At 47.4% G+C, this 22,086-nt stretch overlaps 1 protein-coding gene and 1 pseudogene across 4 annotated transcripts in view; both read left to right on the top strand.

The window, feature by feature from the left end:
• The window catches only part of GRB2 (growth factor receptor bound protein 2), a 70,544-nt gene extending 65,972 nt beyond the window's left edge, over nucleotides 1-4,572 (top strand). For all 3 annotated transcript variants that reach the window (XM_082371717.1, XM_082371715.1, XM_082371716.1), the window contains 2 exons: nucleotides 1,534-1,702; nucleotides 2,463-4,572. In XM_082371717.1, coding sequence (XP_082227843.1) covers nucleotides 1,534-1,702; nucleotides 2,463-2,648 — 355 coding nt within the window. In that variant the 3' untranslated portion in view covers nucleotides 2,649-4,572. The remainder of the gene's footprint in view (nucleotides 1-1,533; nucleotides 1,703-2,462) is intronic.
• A 5,932-nt stretch (nucleotides 4,573-10,504) lies between these two features.
• On the top strand, nucleotides 10,505-20,356 carry LOC309618739 (ATP synthase subunit g, mitochondrial pseudogene; annotated as a pseudogene). The gene has a single exon. The product of its transcript is annotated as an ATP synthase subunit g, mitochondrial pseudogene (transcript).
• Nucleotides 20,357-22,086: the final 1,730 nt, after the last annotated feature.

The raw sequence follows: 22,086 nt of genomic DNA, 5'->3' as shown, positions 1-22,086 counted from the left end.
TTTTGATGTGCTTGATTAAACACCTGCAGATGAGGACCTGGTGGGCTGAGAGCACCTTGAGGTGGAAGAGTCCTTACGCTTCTCATTAACTTGTGTTTCCACCTCTGTTTTCCTTAACGTTTTGTACTGCCCTGAGTATAAATCGAACAGTGGAGGACAAGGAGTACAAGCAGTTAATCCTTGAATGATGGCCAAAAACCCCATGGCAGTTCGAGTTCGGTCATCTGATGACCGTGCGCTGGCTGCCCGCCCGCCCGTGCTCATGCGCTGGCTGTCGGGAACCTCCCAGACCATTCCGTTTTATCAAATAAAACCTTTAAAGAGTTCATGTATTTATTGCTTTAGAAATAAAATTTGAAACAGATGTCATAACCACCTCTAACAACACAAGCACCTGCACCAAGGAGGTTCACGAGTGTGCAGTCTTGAGTTTCAAGGTGTTGAGTCTAATGGAAAAACTGCGGGAGCTAACAGCTCACCGTTAGGGACCCTGTGCCCCTTTCAGAAGCCACCTGCGTTGCACTGTGGGAGTGGGCTCCCATGGGCCCAGAAGTGCCATTTCAGTATGTCCTGCTTCCTCATAAAGCTTTCTTCCTCATCCACCGGTTTTCCCATGAAATAGTGCTGTTTCTAAGCACTTCGCACTTGTACTCAGTGGCTTCCTTTAAGCTCAGTGCTGCCACCTGCTGGGTTGGTTTTAAGAAGTATTTACGCTTTAATACCAACGACGGGAGGAGAGACTCTTAGTCGTTCATTTAACAGATCTTCATAGAGCGTCTTCTGAGGGCTGGGCGCTGGTGTGGACCTCGAGGACCCGGCAGAGAGCGGGACAGGCAGGGCCTTGTTTGAGCTGATGTTCTAGGCAGACAGCACGACGGTGGTGGGCCCTTCCCACTCAGCCAGGCTCATGCTGTGTTTCTGGGCCATTGTAAAGAGAGCATTTGCCTTTTTTACCAGGTGGTAGAGAAGCCTTTTATGGGGGGTAGCCTCTTATTTATTGTCCCAGCATGTTCTTTGCTTTTGAGATCCTTTCCCCATAAGTAGAACTAAAATCCCTGAGTAGAAAACATGACTTTAAACTCTTCCCAGTTACAGGAAAATTGTTGGAAGTTGTCCAATCCCTCCTTTCCTCACCTTATTTCCTATCTTATCTTTTGTAGTCTTCAAATGTCACACAAGGTTTCAGTTCTGTTTTTCATTTGGCACAGTGCAGGGCACATAGAGGCGTGTTCTTTAGGTTAGGATATTAGTTTTTATTTACAGATGTCTTCAGAATTAGACAGACTGACAGGGTTTCCCTGTCTGGCGAGGATTCTTCCTGTTGTCACTGGTAATTGTCATCCTAATGGAGGGTCTCAGGGTGCTCTCCAGCCAGGAAGTCAAGTTGTGCTACAGTCCTGGGCACCCAGCCTGTGAGGGGCATGGCCAGCACACAAGTTCTCCAGGACACCTCCTTGGTGGGCAGGTGGCCCCTGGGTAGCCGGGACAGAGCCCTCTGGCCTGTTCTCACGTGTATCCTCTACCCCTCCCCAGGTTTGGAAATGATGTACAGCACTTCAAGGTGCTCCGAGATGGGGCTGGAAAGTATTTCCTCTGGGTGGTCAAGTTCAATTCTTTGAATGAGCTGGTAGATTATCACAGATCTACATCCGTCTCCAGAAACCAGCAGATATTTCTCCGGGACATAGAGCAGGTGCCACAGGTAAGCCTCGTAAGAGACATTGGGATCATTCTTAGCAATTAAGAATAGCTCCTTAGGCAAGCAGGTGTTTTTTTAAAAGGTAACTTCTGGACCTTCTATGTTCATTATTAAGTCATGTTAAAGATTTGAAGTTTGAAACAAAAAATAGTTTTGCCTTTTCCAGAGGCTGCTTCTCTGAAGCATTGTGTTGCTAGTTACCTTGTGTCTCTTGGAAGAAGGTCTTTTTAACACACCCTCAAATACTCTTTGCCTGGAAGTAAACTTTGAGGAAAATCGTACTGTAAGGGAGTGAAGTCCACACTCATTCTTAAAATCCTTCTCACATGTAATGGTTAATACCACCTTATTTTATTCAAGCTTCTACCCTTCTGACTGTATGAAACCTTAAGGATTTTCTAAGTGATAAAGTGACAGGAACTAAACCATTTTCACATCTGGGATTGTAGACAACACCCCACTGGCTGTTTCCGAAGTTCTTTCCCCCCTTGAAGCAGTACCTGCTGCTCTCTGCTTGGTGCTGGGGTGCAGCCCGCCACCACGGTGGGGACACCCTAGTGGTTTTGAGCACTGGTGAAGACTGCACGACACCCACCTCGAGTAAACTGCAAGAACTGGTGGAGAGGGGAGGAGAAGTGAGGGGTTATTTCAGGAAATGTGAAAAGGCTGGCACACATCAGTTTCCCCATCACCGGTCCGCTTACGAGGGGCTGGCCACGGTCAGGGATGCAATGTGTGTTTTCTCCCTGCCCCTCTTCTGCAGCAACCGACGTACGTCCAAGCCCTCTTTGACTTTGATCCCCAAGAGGATGGAGAGCTGGGATTCCGTCGGGGAGACTTTATCCACGTCATGGATAACTCAGACCCCAACTGGTGGAAAGGGGCTTGCCACGGGCAGACCGGCATGTTTCCACGCAATTACGTCACCCCCGTGAACCGGAACGTCTAAGAGTCAAGAGATTATTTAAAGAAGGCGAAAAATTTTAAACACGTACAAAAGAATTAAACCCATGAGCTGCCTCTATCAGCAGCCTGTGAGGGAGCTCAGAATACCCAGCTGGGTCACCTGGTGACCCTCTCACTTTGGTTGGAACTCTGGGGGGTGGGCGGGGGAGTTGGATATAACAATGCCAAAACTTACCTATAAATTAAGAAAAGAGTTTTTATTACAAATTTTCACCACTGCTCCTATTCCTCCTCCTTTGTCCTTTTTTTCATCCTGTTTCCTCTTCTGTCCATCAGTGCATGACATTTAATGCCACATATAGTCCTAGCTGATGCCAATAATAAAAGAAAAGAAACCACGTGGGCTGATATTTTCTCTATGCAAAATGTCTGTTTTAGTCGGGACGACAGAAGAACAGCCGCTTCTGTGTCCTGCGTTATATGCACACACACAGGAGCGGGCCGGGAGCGGGTGGCCCTTGCCCTTTAGCTTCTGCCAGAGGAGGGAGGGCAAGTGGGAACCTGCCTGCCAGCCCCCAGCCACCACCAGAATGTTGTGTCAGAGTTGGATGGGAGTGGGGGGGTGGTGCGCCCCTCAGGGCTTCCTGCGAGCCAGGCCCCAAACCTGTGTCTCTCTTCCACATTGGTTTCCCTTTCAGATGGTGTTCCTGAGCATGTTGTTTTTCTTAGTGCCTTCTGCCTTATTTCAAGGGTTGCTTATGAGTGGTGGTTTTTATTTGTTTTGTTTTAAAAATAAGTTAAAGACAGCCAATTTGTTTCCTACTCTGTGTAAATGTTTTTTCCCTCGGGGGAGGGGAGGACAGGGTAGGGAAGAGGAGACGAGTGAGATGAGGGTGTGGGCGTCCTGCCTGTGCACAGCCGGAGTCTTTAAGGTTCAGCTTTAATATTTGTAGCCCCTGGAGGTTAAGGGAGCCGGAGCCCCAGGGCACAGTGGGACCGGGTTACAGCCCTCCCCGCATCTGACTGGATCTGGCTGCAAGGGGGGCCAGGGTCCTTGACCTTGCGGTCTCAGGTGTTGTCTGTCCCCTCCGTAGCCCCAGACGCCCCCAGACACCAGTCTCTGGAGCCAGCAAGTTTCAAATGCAGGAAGGTTTAAACTGTGTCAGGTTCTACCGTGTTCCTATACTGGGGTGGGGTGTGCGGGCAGGATGAGCGTTTTCCCTTCATTTTTCTTGCTCTGAAAGCTAGGGGTATCTGTTCAGGGCTTTCACCTTTTGTGTCCCCCACCTGAGCTGCCCAGGTGAGCTCCAGGCAGCATTCAGGAAGCAGCTGGGTGGTTTTTCACGTCTCCATTCACAGCGGGCTGTGTTCATAGCTGCTCCACCCGACCCCCTGAAAAGGAAGTGTATCCGTGACGCAGTGACAGTCGGAAGGAAGATTGGAACGATAGGAACGCTGAGTCCGTTGCAAAGCTCTTTCTGTCCGTCTCCCGTTGGCTTCTTGTCCCTTGCGGTGATGTGCCTGTGGTCATCCTCTCCCCACCCTTCCCACAACAAAAACGGGGCCACTGGGAGTTGCTGGCGGCCTTTGGCTTCTGAAGCGGTCGGTCGGCGTCTCCCCTGGACTCTGGTTATGGAGCCGGACTCGGCCTGCAGCGGCCGGGGGCCCAGGAGGCGCTGCCCTCCCAGACAGAGCGTCCGCCTCTCATCACCCCTGTCCACTGGCTTCTCCTCTCCTTGCTGATGATGCGAGGAATCTCTGGCATTCTGCACCTGGACCATTTGATTGTTTTATTTTGGAATTGGTGTATATCATGAAGCCTTGCAGAACTAAGTTTTGTGTGTATATATTTAAAAGAAAATCAGTGTTTAAATAAAAGGACCTGTGTACTTAATCCTTTAACTCTGCGGGTAGCATTTGGTAGGTAGTGATTAACTGTGAATAATAAACATACAATGAATTCTTCACTGTATCTTTTCTTTTTTTCCCCTCGCCTTAAGGTAAAAAACCTAAAGACTCTGTCAGGGAATCAGGACGCTTGTGTCCTTATTTCCAACTCACCTCGCTCCTTGGGGACCGTGTGGGTCTCACTGGGCCCCTGGAAGAGTGACGCCCACATCACTGCTGACCAGAACCCCTGTGAGCGTGTTCCCAGTGCAGAGTCCCACACGCCGGGCCCACCCTCAGGTTGCGTTGAGGGCACCAGCAGGAGCGCCTGGTGCTTCTGACAGAAGCCACGGGCCGCAGTTTGAAAACCGGTGTAGGCTCAGTGCTTCGCAAGGACTAAGCACGGCTGGCTTGGTCCTCGTCCCCTCCTCCCACCTAAATAGATAAAGGACAGACGGACAGAATAAGCCATGCTGAAGGAGTCTCAGTGTCCCGAGTCGTTACAGCAAACTCACTGGCCCAGCGGGCTGCTTCTGGGCCTGTCACTGGGCCCGTCACCACCCACAGCGCTGGCTACAGGAGGCCAAATAAGACTTGTTTAGAGAGAGAACAGAAAAGAAACCAAACCCAAGGAATTTCCACTTAACGTTCTTGATCCTGTTCTTACATAGGGCCTCAGCACGCTTCCTCGCTTGTGGCTGCCCTGCTTGGATGAGAGAGTCTCCACTTCTCCCCTTCTCTGCAGCGACCGCGAGAGAGAACTTGACCCAGCGCTGCCCTGCGGGAGGCCACTGGGCTCAGGGTCCACCCAGGCTGGCTGAGCAGAAGCCAGCAGAAGTTTCCAGAAGGGGCCGTTGAAGTGAAAACTTCAGGCAGTGACTGTCAGCCTCCTTGAGGCTTTTTGCCCTGTTTCGACTTACGGCCTCAGAATAGCCTCAGAATTAATGGGAAAATGGCTGCTTTTGCACCACCAGTTTGGTCACAAGTTCCTTGGTGGCTGTGTGCCCCTCCAGCCCTGGGTCTGTCATCTCTGGCGGGGGAGGGCGTCTGGGTGGGAGCGCCTTCGGGGAGACTGCACCGTGGGATGTAGTGGGGCAGCTCAGCTGCCTTGGACGACTGACAGCTCTGGTGGGTGAGTGGCCTTGCGGCCTGCTTCCTGGGCTCCTCTTCAGAGCAGCCCTCCGACATTCTTCATACTTGGTGACCCGGGAGATTGCAACAGAAGCTCGTCTTCAAGGATGACTGTGGAGGGGCGGTGGTGACAGCTCCGCCCCAGTGCTCTGAGGCAGTCTGCCACGCTGGGGCTGCCCAGGTGGCACATGGAAGGAGAAAGGGGATGGGCACAGTGGTCTGCCTTTCCTCGACACTTGTCCCCTTGACCTGCTTACAGTAGGTGACCTTCAAGTCAGAGCGTCTGGCTTTTCCAAAGTGCCTGGGTAACTAGGAACAGTGAGCAAGGAATTGTATTCATGCGTGCGGGAAGTAACTCCTAAGACACTGGATTTACATGTTATGCAAATTCTCCAGGTCGTATCTGAGAGACATAGAAAAATAGATCTGATCTGTTTTTCACAGAAGAGCAAGGAGAGGTGGCGTACTCGCGGAATGTGTGTTCCTTTGGAGACTTCTTACACTGGGGCTCAGGGGTTGTAGGCAAGTCCCGAGGCAGGGGCCAGACAAAGCAGGGCCATGTAGCCACGGAAGGAGCTGGAAGTGGGCAGCCCTGTTGGGAGAGTTGGGATTTGGTGTTTTGTTTTTTTTTTTCAAGGATAGCTTTACTGAGATACAATTCACTATCATAAAGTCACCCATTTATGTATTTATTTGGCCACAACATGCAGCATGTGGGATCTTAGTTCCCAGACCAGGAATCGAACCTGTGCCCCCTGAGGTGGAAGCTCAGAGTCCTAACCACAGGGCCGCCAGGGAAGTCCCACAAGTCACCCATTTAAAGTAGACCATTCAACGGTGTTTAATATTCACAGATTATGTGATCAATTTTAGAACTTTTTCATCACCCCAAAAAGAAACCACGTATCCATTATCAGTTACTTGCCATCTTCCTCCAGCCCCTCCCAGCGCCTGGCCACCACCAGTCTGCTTTCTGTCTCTATGGATGTGCCTTTTCTGGACTTTTTGCATAAACGAGATCATAAAATACGTGGCCTTTTGTGGCGGGCTGCTTTCACTCAGCATCATGTTTCCAAGGCTCATCCCTGGGGTGACACGTACCAGAACGTCATTCCTTCTTACAGCCGAATAGCACTCCCTGGTGTGGAGACACCCTGTCTTCTTTATCCATTCATACAGTGATGAGCATTGGGGTTGTTTCCACTCTTTGGCTGCCGTAAACGATGCTGCTGCAGACGCTCACGTGCAAGGTTTTATGAGGACACACCCTGGAGGGTTTGAAGCAGAGGAGCAGACACAGTCCTGTTCGGCTAGAAGAGTGGAGAAAGGGGGCCACGGAAGAGACCCCCCGGTGAGCAGTTGTCCTGCCGAGCGAGGGGGGCGGCAGGGGGAGCGAAGAGAAGCTGGTTGATCTGAGTCACATGTAGGAGGACCGGTTGGCAAGACATGGGGGTCAAGGAAGAGGAGGGGTAGCGATGACCCTTGGATCCTTCTTGAGCAGCAGGGGCCCTGAGGTTGCTGTTGACTGAGACAGGGAGCCCTGGAGGAGGGCGAGCTGGCTTGCAGTGGGGAGGGAGGGTGGACCAGTTGCCTTTGGTGTCTGTGGCAAACGTCTGGAGCAGCAGAACGTGTTCACCTGGCGCTCAGGAGACAAATCTGAGCAGGGGATCAGGGTTGTGGGTGTGGAGGTGGTCCTGAAGCCCCCGCCCTGGGTGAGCCCTCACCCGCTCTCCGCGAAAGACGGAAGAGGGCAGAATTCGGGGCCGGGCCCTGGGGACTGGACGAGGAAGAGGCCAGAGAGGCAGGGGGCAAACCAGGGCTGCACAGTGCGGGGGCAGCTGGGCGTCCAGGAAACGGCCCCTGTGGCCATACTCCCCCAGGCCACTCGACCTCCACCCTGTCTCTTTCCCTGCAGGTCCCGATTGTCCCCAGACCGCCCAGCACGTCTTCCCTCTTCTGCTGAGAGACCTTCCCCCGCTGCCAGGTTGTTGAGAGGACAAAGTGCATACTCCTGGCCCGTAGGTATGCTGCAAGGTCAGAGACAGAGTGAGCTTAGAGTCACGAGACCCAGGGCTTTATTCCAGGCTGCGTGGCCTTGGGCAAGGCCCTTAACCTCTGATCCCTTCATTCATCTGTTTTCAAACAAGCCCATGTTGGGACTTCCCTGGTGGCGCAGTGGTTAAGAATCCGCCCGCCAATGCAGGGGACACAGGTTCGATCCCTGGTCCGGGAAGATCCCACATGCCTTGGAGCAACTAAGCCCGTGTGCCACAACCACTGAGCCTGCGCTCTAGATCCCGCAAGCCACAACTATTGAGCCCGTGAGCCACAACTACTGAAGCCCGCATGCCTAGAGCCCGTGCTCTGCAACAAGAGAAGCCACCACAATGAGAAGCCTGCGCACCGCAACGAAGAGTAGCCCCCGCTCGCCGCAACTAGAGAAAAGCCCACGTGCAGCAATGAAGACCCAACGCAGCCAAAAATAATTAATTAATTTTTAAAAAAACAAGCCCATGTCACCGGGTTGGCCTGAGGATCCAGCGGGACTGCATCTGTAGATGTCTTACAAACTAGCGTGATGGGACCGGTACTGATTATGATCTTGGCATTCAAGGCCTTTTACAGTCTGAGCCTGGACCAATCCTCCAACGCTTTGGCCTCCAACCCTTCTGAGGGTCCCTGGCTTTCACCAGCATCCACCGTTCTCTCTGATCTGAGGCCAATCTGCTCAATTTCCTGACCCGCTCCCCGTGAACGCTGGTTCCACTGCAGTCTCCAAACCCCGAACACAGGACCACTCCTTGACCCGTCCTGTGAGCCCACCCTCCTGCCTCCATCAAGCCCGGTGCCCTGCTTCCATGACCCGCTTGCCGGTGGTGGTCAGTCTCATCTGCAGCCGGGAACCGTGGGGCCACGCTGAGGACTCCAGACTCTGGGGTGGCCTTGGACGGGTCGCTTTGAGAGTTAGTAACCAGGTCGGTAACCTTAAACAAGTTACCTTTCTAAGCCTCCGGTCAAGAAACTTAGGTCAATAAGCCACCTGAGGATTGCACAGGATAATGTGGGTTAATCAGTGCTAGCTCCCACACCTGGTAATTCATTCGGAGTCCAGCCCACTCCTGGTCAGCCCTGTGCCCACCCGCGACTCTTGTTCTTGTTGAGGGCAAGGGAATTCATCCAATATTTTCATTTATTTAATTTAAATCTTTGATCCGTTTGAAGGCTGTCCTGGTGATCAGTAAGAGCTTGGATCATCTCTCTGTTTCCAGATGGCTGCCCAGTTGCTCAGATAGTATTTATTAAAAGATCCATTGTCAGGGACTTCCCTGGAGGTCCAACGGTTAAGACTCAGCGCCTCCACTGCAGTGGGCGTGGGTTTGATCCCTGTTCGGGAAATCCCGCATGCCACGCATGTGGTACAGCCAAACAAAAAAAAATTATCCATTGTCAGCTCTTAGATCTGAGAGGATGCATTTTGTACACTGAGTTTCGGTATGGTGGGGTCCTGTTTCTCCGCTTTACGTCCATGGGCCCGCGCTAGGCATCTGGGGGTGCTTCCTGAGACTTCACAGCAGGTTAGGACATCTGATGGGGCTATTCCTCCCCCATCGCTCTCCCTTCTCGACTTGTCCTGGCTCTTCTTGCTTGTTTATGTTTTCAACGTAAACTTTAGAATCAGCTTGTCTAGTTCCAGAAAAAAAAAAATGCCTCTGGGTGTTTTTATTTGGATCATGTTAGATTTATAAGCTACCTTCGGAAGAATTGGTATTTTTTTTTAATTAACTTATTTACTTATAAATTTTGGCTGCGTTGGGTCTTCGTTTCCGCATGCAGGCTTTCTCTAGTTGGGGCGAGCAGGGGCTGCTCCTCGTTGCGGTGCATGGGCTTCTCATTACGGTGGCTTCTCTTTTTGTGGAGCACGGGCTCTAGGCACGTGGGCTTCAGTAGTTGTGGCACGTGGGCTCAGTAGTTGTGGCTCGTGGGCTCTAGAGCGCAGGCTCAGTAGTTGTGGTGCACGGGCTTAGTTGCTCCGCGACATGTGGGATCTTCCCAGACCAGGGCTCGAACCTGTGTCCCCTGCATTGGCAGGCAGATTCTTAACCACTGAGCCACCAGGGAAGTCCCGAATTGGCATCTTTATGACATTGAGCCTTCCTATCCAAGACAACAAACAGTATGTCTCTCCATTCTCTCTGGGAATGTTTCAAAGTTTTCCTCCTGGAGGTTTTGCAAGTTTCTTGTCATGTTTATTCCAGGATATTTTATCTGTTTTGTTGATTTTTTTTTTTTTTTTACTGTCGTTTTTATTTATGTTTAATTAATTAATTATTTCCTGGCTGCACTGAGAGACTTGCAGGACCTCAGTTCCCCGACAAGGGATTGAACTCAGGCCTCCACAGTGAAAGCGCTGAATCCTAACCACTAGGCCACCAGGGAAGTCCCGTCTCTTGTTGGTATTTTAAATCAGGCCATCTCTTCTATCTTATCATCTCACTGGTGTTTGTCTATAGATGGGAAGGTATAGATTTCTCTATGTAAATGTTGATCTCACTTCCCTACTGAATTATATTATTGGATTATTTGAAGTGGCTTGGCAGTTGATCTTACAGACAAAACTGTGTCTAAATCTTACATTTAAACTCCTCGACCAGGCAAGCTCCAAGAAGGTTCTTCCACTGCTTCCAGGGCTCCCTGCAGTGGAACCAAGCAGACAAAATTAGTTTAATGAGCAAATACTGAGGCTAAGAGATGGAGGTGCTGTCTTAGATGAAATCCTTCACAACTCCTATAATGGAATCTGTTTAAATCTGTTCAAAAATCTTATTTGAACACAATTCAAAATATTTTGATCTGAATAAAGGATATAAGTCCTTTTACAAACACTTTCTGACCATGAAGTTTCTCTCTCAAACAATTTTGTAGCCTAAGAAAAGTAACCCATGGGGAGAGGTTACGTTTCTCAGAACAAAATGTCACACCTGTCAGGGTGGCTAGTAAAACAACAACAACAACAAAAAAAGGCAGGACTTCCCTGGTGGCGCAGTGGTTAAGAACCCGCCTGCCAATGCAGGGGACACGGGTTCGATCCCTGGCCCGGGAAGATCTCACATGCCATGGAGCAACTAAGCCCGTACACCACAACTACTGAGCCTGTGCTCTAGAGCCCGCGTGCCACAGCTACTGAACTCATGTGCCACAACTACTAAAGCCCGCGCACCTAGAGCCTGAGCTCTGCAGCAAGAGAAGCCACTGCAATGAGAAGCCCACACACCGCAACAAAGACCCAACCCAGCCACAAATAAATAAATTAAATACAAATAAATTTTAAAAAGAAAAACAGCTTAAAGAAGAAAAAAAGACAAAAAGCAACAAGTGTTGGTGAGGATGTGGAGAAAAGGGAACCTTTGTGCACTGTTGGTGGGACTATAAATTGGTGCAGCTGCTGTGGGAAACAGTACGTAGGTTCCTCAAGAAATTAAAAATAGCCTTCCTGGTGGTGACATTCAGCCAGCCAATCAGGGCGATGGACTTTCCGTCGTACAACCATGGCCCAGTTTGTCCGTAACCTCGCAGAGAAGGTCCCGGCACTGGTCAACGCTGCTGTGACTTTCTCAAAGCCTTGATTGGCCACATTTTGGCACTATGCCTAGGTTGAGCTGGTTCCTCCAACCTTGCTGGGTTCCCTACAGCTATTCAGAGCTTGAAAAAATATTGTCAATAGTGCTCAAACTGGTAGCTTCCAACAGCTCACAATTAAGGAAGCTCTGCTCAATGGTTTGGTGGCCACTGAGGTGTGTGGTGGTGGTTTTATGTTGGCAAGATCATAGCCAAGCGTGGCATCATTGGCTATGATGTTTGAAGACCAATCTTTAACATGTGATTATATCTGTTTTATTATTTGGGTGTTCTTGGACCATGTGTGAGCAGACTGGTATTTGAATAAAATGAGACAGTGTGTCAAAAAAACATTAAAAGTAGAACAACCCTATGATCCAGCCGTCCCACTTCAGGGTATTTATTCAAAATAACTGAAATCAGGATCTCGAAGAGATATTAACATTCCTATGTTTATTGCAGCACTATTCACAATAGCCAAGATGTACAAACAACCCAAATGTCCATCAACAGATGAATGGATAAAGAAGATAGGATACACAAACACACACAGGAAGACTGTTCAGCCTTAAAAAGAAGGAAATTCTGCAACATGCAACAACATGGATTAACATTGAGGACATTATGCTTTAGTGAAATAAGCCAGTTCCGGAAGGATGATTCCACTTATATGAGTTATCTAAAGTAGTCAAATGCATAGAATCAAAGAATGGAATGGTGGTCGCCAGGGGCTGGGGGAGGGGGAAATGAGGAGTTATTGATCAATAGGCGGAAGATTTCAGTTCAGCAAGATGAGTAAGTCCTAAAGGTCTGCTTAGTACATTTTATGTGTATAATGTATACATAAAAACTTCAGAGGGTAGCTCTCATGCTGTGTTCTTCTTTTTAATTTATTTTATTATTTTTTAAATTAATTAATTAATTTTTGGCTGTGTTGGGTCTTCGTTGCTGCGCACGGTATTTCTCTAGTTGCAGAGAATGGGGGCTACTCTTCATTATGGTGTGCAGGCTTCTCATTGCGGTGGCTTCTCTTGTTGCGGGCACAGGCTCTAGGCTGGTGGGCTTCAGTAGTTGTGGCACGCGGGCTCAGTAGTTGTGGCTTGCAGGCTCAGTAGTTGTGGCACACAGGCTTAGTTGCTCCGCAGCATGTGGGATCTTCCCGGACCAGGGCTCGAACCTGTGTCCCCTGCATTGGCAGGCGGATTCCCAACCACTGTGCCACCAGGGAAGTCCCCTCGTGCTGTGTTCTTACCACAATAAAATTTTAAAAATTAAAAAGATATAAAGAAAGCTCATTGGCTATAATAGCTGGTTCTGGAACCTCATGGAAGAAGGAAAGTGGGAAATAGCCATGTGAAGGAAAAAAAATATTCTTTGCAAAGCTCCGCAAGGATTCTAACACATGAGGAGCCCTGCTCTGGCCCATCCTCCTCCTTTGATGGGACAGATGGGGGAACGGGTGCCCAGAAGCAGTAAGGAGGGTCTTGCCCAAGCCCTTAGAGCCTCACCTCTCTTGTGAACGATCACCCTGTTTTCAGCTCTGGTGAGGACCAGACCAGCAAGGACCAGACCAGGGGTGCCTTCTTGCGCTCCATCTGCACCCCTCACCCTAAGACTTAAAAATGAGGAGGAAAATGGATATTTTAAGTTACTAATTGTTTTCCCTCCCAACCCTTGTTTCCTTTCCTGGCCTGATGAGCTGGTCTGAACAGAAGAAAAAGAGGGTTGAACATCCTCCCCCCCCACCCCTTCCACCTTGTGCTCTTAGACTCCCAAGGGAGCTGGAAGCAGTGGGAAGCGCTCTGAAGTCTGTCTCAGTCAGCTCGGGCTGCTGTAACAAAACACCACATCTTGGGGAGTCCAAGATCATGGTGCCAGTGGATTTGGTTCTTGGTGAAGACTCCCTTCCTGGCTTGAGATGGTGGCCCCCTCCTTGTGTCCTCACGAGGGGAGAGAGAAAGTGAGACAGAGACAGAGACAGAGAGTGCTCTGGTAATAGAGGTGCTAATCCACCATGAGGACCCCACCCTCATGACCTCATCTAAACCTGCTTACCGCCCAAAGGCCCCACCTCCTAATACTCTCACCTTGGGGGTTAGGGCTTCAACATATGAATTTGGGGGAACTCCAACATATGAATTTAGGGGGACTGCAACATATGAATTTGGGGGGACTGCAACATATGAATTTGGGGGGATGCCAACATATGAATTTGAGGGAACACCAACATTCAGTCCAGGACAAAGTTTGTAGTCCTAGCTCCACACCCTAGTAGTTGTGTAACTTTGGACAAATTACCCAACGCCTCTGAGCTTGTTTCCTTATCCATATGATGGCATACATTGTCTGCCTCCTAGGGTTTTGGGGAGAAGTGATTCATATATAAAATATCAAGCACAATGTGAGAAGTTTGGTTCACGCTCAATACATGTTTCTCTTCATCTGTCCATCTGTGGCGGAGAGGCTGTCTGCCATCTTCCCGTCTTCCTCTTTCTTCTTCTATATGAGTGGAATGCTCAGTGTTTAGCCTGTACCTGCCTATGCAGAGTAAATACCTTTTGTCTCAGCCACTCAAGCGTTTAGGTGTGGCCCCGTGACTAAGTTCTGACCAATAGGATCCAAGTAAAAGGCTCTGGTGGCAGTTCCAGGCAAACTCCCCAGGACCCCTTCCACCTTCCATTCATCCTCCATCCTCTGGCTGGATTCCACCTGCTGACTCGGGTCAAACAGTGAGGACCACACCCGAGGAAGGTGGCATGGTGAACTGGGAAGAGTCCATGCCCCTGGGAGGTTTGTGGAGACAGCTGCCAATCCAGACCTGGACAGGACTTTGATGAATTTAAGGCACAATTACTGTGGGGCTCTGTCACTTTCCCAGAAGCTAAATCTTACCCTGATACCCCATCGTTCATGCCTGTCTACCAAGTGGCCAGTCCCCACATTTCCTGACATCTCTTTTTCTCCAGAATTCAAGGAACCTCAGAAGCAGGTGTAACCCACCCCAAAGGTGAGCAAAGAAAGGCATCCAAAGATGCCCCCACCGTCTTCTCTGTTCAACTCTCCCACATGTATAATTCTCCTCCACATTTCCCTGTCTATAAATACCTTCAGGTGGTGAAGGCAGACGTGGGAGAGGGAGGTCATTGCACTCTGAGCCGGAGTAGGGTCCTGTTTCTTCCATCCCTGCTCTCCACATCGTCTACTGAACATTTTGAACATGGACTTGTGCCACGTGCTGAAGACAAAGAGATGAATAAGAAAGTTATCAAACACCAATCTCCACTCAAGACCTGCGAAGGATACTGAGCAATGATCTATCCCAGGACAGGGATGAGGACAAGGTGAGGCGAGAGGGACCACAGACTTGGACGGGTCGGGAAAGGCTTCAGAGAGACGCCAGGGGAAAGAAGGGAAAATTGTATATGCCAAAGCACATGGCATCAAAAAATAAAAAATAACAAGTATTGACGAGGACGTATAGACATTGGAACCCTAATGGCTTGCTGGTGCAAATGTAAAATTGCTGTGGAAACTGGTCTGTTTAGCTCAAAAAGCTAAAAACATAGAATTACCATATGATCCAACAATTCCACTCCTAGTCATGTACCCAAAAGAACTGAAAATAGAGATTCAAGCTGATACTTGTATACTAGTGTTCATTGCAAAGCCATTGCATTGGCTATTCACAGTAGCCAAACGGTGGAAACAACCCAACTGTCCATCAAGAGATGAATGGATAAACAAAATGTGGTTTATACACGCAAATGGAATATTAGTCAGCCATGTAAAAGAAGGAAGTTCTGATCGATGCTACGATGTGAATGAACCTTGAAAACATTATGCTGAGTGAAATAAACTAGACCCAAGAGGATGAATATTGTATGGTTCCACTTATATGAAGTATCTAGAATAGGTATATCAAAGAGACAGAAAGTAGATTAGAGGGGCCAGGAGGAGGAGGGAATGGGGAGTTATTCCTTAATGGGTACAGAGTTTCTGTTTTGGAGTGATGGAAAAGTTTTAGAAATAGACAGTGGTGATAGTGGTGATTGGACACCATTGTAAATGGAATTGATGCCACTAAATTGTACACTTAAAAATGAAATGGGCGATTGGGATTGACATGTATACACTAATGTGGATGAAATTGATGACTGATAAGAACGTGCTGCAAAAAAAGTAAAATAAAATTTAAAAATTAAAAAAAAAAAAGTTGAATTGGGGACTTCCCTGGCGGTCCAGTGGTTAGGATTCTGCGCTTCCACTGCAGGGGGCACAGTTTTGTTCCCTGGTCGGGGAAACTAAGATCCCGCATGTCGCACAACACGGCCAAAAAAAAAAAAAAAAAATCGTTGAATTGGCAAACTTTATATTATACACACACACACACACACACACACACCACAGCACACGGGTTCCTGCAGGTTGAATTCTAGAGCAAACATGACCACAGGACCAAGGGGCAATGGCATTTTAGGGGAATGGCTGCCACTGAAACCACTGGGCCTGGGGTGCGGAGTGCAGGAGCACGTGGATTTTCTCTCATAAGGTCAGTGCTGTTCTGGTTTCCATCTTACCACCTTATCTTCTTCCACTCCATGCACTGGGTGACTTGATGCTGCACTCAGAGGATTGGATGAATAGAGCAAGACATAGCACAGCAAAAGACATGGTTGTTTTTGAGACATTCATGTCGTGGTACGTTTCAGGAGTTCTTTCCTTATTGTCACTGAATAGTAGTCCATTGTGTAGATATCCTACATCATATAGTGCTCTGTTGATGGACATCTAAACCATCAATATTTCCAGTTTTGGCTGCAATGAACATTTTTATACAAATTTTTTGGTAAACATGTTTTCATTTCTCTTGAATAAACACCTAGAAGTGAAATTGTTGGGTCATAGGTGTATAGGTGTTTAAGTTAATAAGAAACTGCCTGGCCTTTTCCCACGTGTTTGTGCCATTTTACACTCCTACCGGCAATGTCTTGAGATTTCCAGTTGCTCCACAGCTCTGCTAAAATTTGGTGTTGTCAGTCTTTTTAATTTTAACCATTCTGGTGGGTGGGTGGTGGTATCTCATCGTGGTTTTAATTTGCACTTCCTTTGACTAATGATGTTGAATGCTTTTTCAATTGCTTATTGCCCATTTGTATCTTTCTTTGTGAAATGTCTGTCCAAATCTCTTACCTAATTTGTTTATTGGGTTGTTCATCTTTTTTTATCTTTAAATTTATTTATTTTGTTTATTTTTATTTTTGGCTGTGTTGGGTCTTCGTTGATGCACACGGGCTTTCTCTAGTTGCAGCGAGCGGGAGCTACTCTTTGTTGCACTTTGCAGGCTTCTCATTGTGGTGGCTTCTTGTTGCGGAGCACAGGCTCTAGGCACGTGGGCTTCAGTAGCTGTGGCACACGGGCTCAGTAGTTGTGGCTCACAGGCTCTAGAGCACAGGCTCAGTAGTTGCGGCACATGGGCTTAGTTGCTCTGTGACATGTGGGATCTTCCCCGACCAGGGCTCGAACCCGTGTCCCCTGCGTTGGCAGGAGGATTCTCAACCACTGCGCCACCAGGGAAGCCCAGGGTTGTTCATCTTTTTATTATCAACTTTACGTTCAGATTTGAGGTTCCTAGAAGTAGTCACCCCTGAGTCTGGTGGGATGAGAAGTTGTGGAGGAAGAAGACGTGACCTGTGGTTGGCATGGGGCCTTCATGTTAGAGCTGCATCCTTATGTGCATTTGGTGGTGAGTGAAGACCGGCTTCGTACAGACACAGCAGGAACTACCTTCTCAAGGAAGCTCAGAAATGCGTGATAGGTGAGGGATTGTGAACCACAAAGGTGGATGATCTGGTCAGAGAGAATCAAATGCTGAAAACCAGGAAGCCGGAAGCCTGGAGAATCCTCCAGCAAACTTGGAGACCTTTCTCTTTGGGCTGACATTGACACTCCGTATAGCTTCTTGACATTTGGCTCTACTGAGAAGAACAAAAGAAGAAAATTGAAATGCATAAGAAATCAGCTCTTGAAAGTTACTGGACAGTGAATCCTCTTTCTTTTTTGTGTTTTTTTTCTCTTGGTTAGTTTACTGGTGTTTGAGTCAGTTGCTGAGTGAATCTGAAAGGACAAAAAAAGGAACTGGATCAAAGTTGTGTCTATCTTTGGCCCCTGCAGTCTGTCAGAACTTCTTCCAGAATCCACCAACAGTTGTTGGTTTTTCATGATTTTCTCAAACTTGTAGTCCTACAGTTTAAAAAATAAATAAGTAAACAGATAATGAAAACTTACGTCCACACAAAAACCTACACACGCATATTTATAGCAGCTTTATTCATAATTGCTAAAATATGGGAGCAACCAAGATGCCCTTCAATAGGTGAACGGATAAACAAGCTGTGTGACACATCCAGACAGTGGACTACTATTCAGTGCTAAGAGGAAGAGAGCCATCAAGATATGGAAGAAACTTGGATACGTATTACTAAGTGAAAGGAAGTCAGCTCCAAGAGGGAAGAAATTCTGATTTGTTCATTGCTATATCCTCAGCTCTAGCCATGCAGACCCTCAATAAATATTTGATGGTGGTGGGGGGAAAGATGGGAAAGCATCCCTTCCTCTCATCCGGAGTCATCAGAAGGGAGAAAAAAACAAGGGCCACTTAGGATGATCAGCTAAGATGTGTATCCCCAATTCAGTGTCTCCCCAAATGTGGGCCACCAGTCAAAATGTTTATTCCCAGGCCATGTGCCAGATCTGCTTGATCAGGACAAGTGTAATCCCTGGAGAGGGTAATCTGCATTTTTAATTAAGCATCCCAGATGATGCTTCTATCAGCTGAAGTTAAGAACCCTTGAGACGCTTACTAAAAATGCAGATTTTTTTTAGACCTGTGGAGGGACAGAGGCAGCAAGGCTTGCTTGCACACCCTATTGTCCAACCCCTTAATCTTTGTAGATGGAGAAGCTGCAGCCCAGAGAAAAGAATGCCTTGCCAAAGAGCCACGGCAAGTCACCTCCTGGCTCTCAGGCCTCTTTTGGATGGCATGGCCAACCGGCCACTCAGGCAGTAAGAGATTCTTTCTCCTCGGATGGGAAGGATCATCTGCTTAGACAGCTGATAAATACCAACTCGGTCAAGCCCAAGGAGGTGTTTACTCCCTCCAAGGAGGTGGGGGAAGTCCAAAGGAACTTTTCATAGTCTATTTGGGGTAAATGTTGATGAGGTCACAGAAGGATTCACTTCCCCAAGCTGACGGGAACCATTATTTTCCGGTTTCTCTTTTCACATGATTTGATTTATTTAGTATATTTAACTTAATATGAAATGACCAGATTTCCAATATGCAAAAACTAGAACCAGGGTGTAAGCCCAAGAAAACTGGCACCTGCCACTAATCTCACCTCAGCTCGACCACCAATTTGCCATCTGACCTTGGAAGACCTTCAGTGCATCGCCTAGCCCCTTTGGGCCCTGGACCCTGGCTATGAGTCTTTTTAGTTCTGATGGTCTGTGGTTCCCTGAGTCTAACTCATTCTACAATTAGCCTGTAACCAAAAGTCCTGCTGGCTTATCTGTCGAATGACCATTGGGAAGCCTATTCTAAAATGTGGGCTTGCTCTAGTCCAGGAGAACAAAGTAGAACCAAAGATCTCAATAGCCAAAGAGCTCATCTGGAGAGAAGTTAGTGATCACTCCATAAAACTGCTGGAAAATGAAGATATAACACAGAGGCTGGGGTTTCATGGGGAAATAAAGCAATCTCTAAGCAAGGAGACAGAGGAAGTGAGTAATGACAAAGATGACCCTGAGGACACAGTGGGGGACATTTTCAAGAACAGGAAGTCAGATTTCTGTACCAGGTTCTGCCTACTGTGGGCCACCTTAATATTTTATCCCCATGTGGACAGTACTGTAGCACTAATGTTGAGTGGAAAAAAAAGTGAAAATTTTGTGTACCTATGAACAACTGATTTTCAGCAAAGGTGCAAAAGGCAATTCAGTGGGAAAAAAATAGGCTTTTCAACAGAAACAGTGTTGCAGGTGTTGGAACAATTAAATATCCAAATGAAGGAGGAGGAGGAGGGAGAGGAGTTGGGAGGAGGAGGAGATCATTCCATATCACACACTGTACACCAAAATTAACCCCAAATGCGTCAGAGACCTAGATGTAAAACCTAAAACTCTAAAGTTTCTATTGGAGGCCTTCCCTGGTGGCACAGTGGTTAAGAATCCGCCTGCCAATGCAGGGGACACGGGTTCCAGCCCTGGTCCAGGAAGATCCCACATGTCGCGGAGCAACTAAGCCCGTGAGCCACAGCTACTGAGCCTGTGCTCTAGAGCCCTCGAGCCACAACTACTGAGCCCACGTGCCACAAACTCTGAAGCCTACGTGCCTAGAGCCCATGCTCCACAGAAAGAGAAGCCAACGCAATGAGAAGCCCGTGCACCGCAACGAAGAGTAGCCCCCGCTCACTGCAACTAGAGAAAAGCCCACACACAGCAGCAAAGACCCAACACAGCCAAAAATAAATACATACATAAATTTATTTTTTTAATTTCTATTGGAAAATATAGAAGAAAAGTTCAAATCCTTTGGATAGGCAAGGAATTCTTAGGTATGATACCAAAAACATGATCCATAAAAGGAAAAAAAAATCAATAAATTGGACTTCATTAAAATTAAGAACTTCTGGGGAATTCCTTGGTGGTCCAGTGGTTAGGACTTGGCACTTTCACTGCCAGGACCCAGGTTTGATCCCTGGTCGGGGAACTAAGATCCCACAAGCTGCGCAGCACAGCCAAAAAAAACCCTTCTGCTCTTCGAAAGACCCCAAATGTAATGATAGGGGACTTACATCCAGAAAATATAAAGAACCCTCAAAACTCCATAATAAGAAACAAAACAATCCAGTTAAAAATGGGCAAGGGACTTCCCTGGTAGTCCAGTGGGTAAGACTCTGTGCTCCCAATGCAGGGTGCCTGGGTTCGATCCCTGGTCGGGGAACTAAATCCTGTGTGCATGCCAAAACTAAGAAGAAGTCCAGTGTCGCAACTGAAAGTCTGCATGCCGCAACTATAGATCCCGCATGCTGCCACTAAGACCTGGCACAGCCAAAATAAATAAATCAATCAATATTAAAAATGGGCAAAATATTTGAACAGATACTTCACTGAGAAGATATATGGATAGCAAGCACTTGAAAAGATACTCAACGTTAGTCATCAAGGACATGCAAGTTAAAACCATAATGAGATACCACTATATATTTATTAAAATGGCTAAATTTATTAAAAATTACCTTACCAAGGATGTGGAGGAACTAGAACGGTCATACTGCTGGTGGGGAAGTAAAGTAGTACAACCACTCTGGAAAACAGTTTGGCAGTATCTTAAAAAGTTAAATGTACACTGACTATATGCTCCAGATATTCCACTCCTAGGTCTGTACCCAAGAGAAATTAACACAGATGTCTGTACAAAGACTTATATATGAATATTTGTAGTGAAACTGCACTCCTTTGGATGGAACTCAAACCCAGTCACACCTCAGATTGGGACTTCAATCCACAATCCCTGACTTAGGAGTGGACTTGAACCCACTGTCTTTTTTTTAATATGAATTTATTTATTTATTTATTTATTTATGGCTGCTTTGGGTCTTCATTGCTGCGTGCAGGCTTTCTCTAGTTGCGGCGAGCGGGGGCTACTCTTCGTTGCGGTGTGCAGGCTTCTCATTGCGGTGGCTTCTCTTGTTGTGGAGCGCAGGCTTCAGTAGTTGCAGCGCGTGGGCTTAGCTGCTCCGTGGCATGTGGGATCTTCCCAGACCAGGGCTTGAACCCGTGTCCCCTGCATTGGCAGGCAGATTCTTAACCACTGCACCACCAGGGAAGTCCCGAACCCACTGTCTTTTAATTGAAACTGCACACCTGGTCTCAGGACTTACTGAAGCTCAGGCTCTTTTGTCTCAGTGCAGAAAGAATCTAGCGAGAGGCGAGAGGTGAAGTGGCAGGCAAAGAGTGAGTTTGTTAGCATAGGATGCTTGTGAGAGATACAAGCAGGCAGACAAGGGAGCACAGCCCCCAGAACAAACTGGACTACATTTTTATAATCAAAGAAAAAGTGGGGAGGGGAGAAGACCAACTTCTTCCTCATTTTGGGGTACATCATTAGTTCCTCCTTTAACCCTATATGGTCTAACCAGGACTGTCATGGCTCTATTGAAATCATATGTAAATTAGCAAAAGGGTGGTAACATATACTAAAATATGGTAATTCATCTCAGGTTTTGGTATCATGTCCTCTTTCACCTACTTTCTTTCCCCTTTCTCCTCTATTTTTGTCTTGACTATATGCAGAAATGCCACTCTTCAAGGACCGTTAATTCCCTGACTTCATGTAACAAGATGTAGACCCCATATCTATTGTCTTGTGTTTTAACTATCAGGACTTGTGGCTTGAGTGTGCCTGGGGCTTGAATGCGCCTGGTCTTCCTTCGAGGTAGAGTAGATTGTTGCTAGGTTGCTGGATTCTTTTCTTGAGTAGTTATTAGCTTACAACAGTCTCCCAAACTCCCTTAAAATTCCCTTTCTGTCTTTAATCCCCTAGTGGGATTTCTAAAATAAGTATTTAATTATCCTACTCTATCCCTATCAATAGCAGCTTTATTTATAAAAGCCAAAAACTGGAAGCAGCCCAAATGTCCATCAACAGGTGAATAGATTAAAAAATTATTGTATATCTGTACAATAGAATATTACTCAGCAATAAAAAGGGATCAATTAATAATACATACAACACGGACGAACCTCAAGATAATTATGCTGAGGGAAAGAAGCCAGACGAAAAGAAT

The sequence above is a fragment of the Balaenoptera borealis genome, assembly GCF_965194805.1.
Source record: "Balaenoptera borealis genome assembly, chromosome: 20".
NCBI lineage: Eukaryota > Metazoa > Chordata > Mammalia > Artiodactyla > Balaenopteridae > Balaenoptera > Balaenoptera borealis.
The sequence above is the reverse complement of the archived record's forward strand: the minus strand, read 5'-3'. Positions and strand labels throughout refer to the sequence as shown.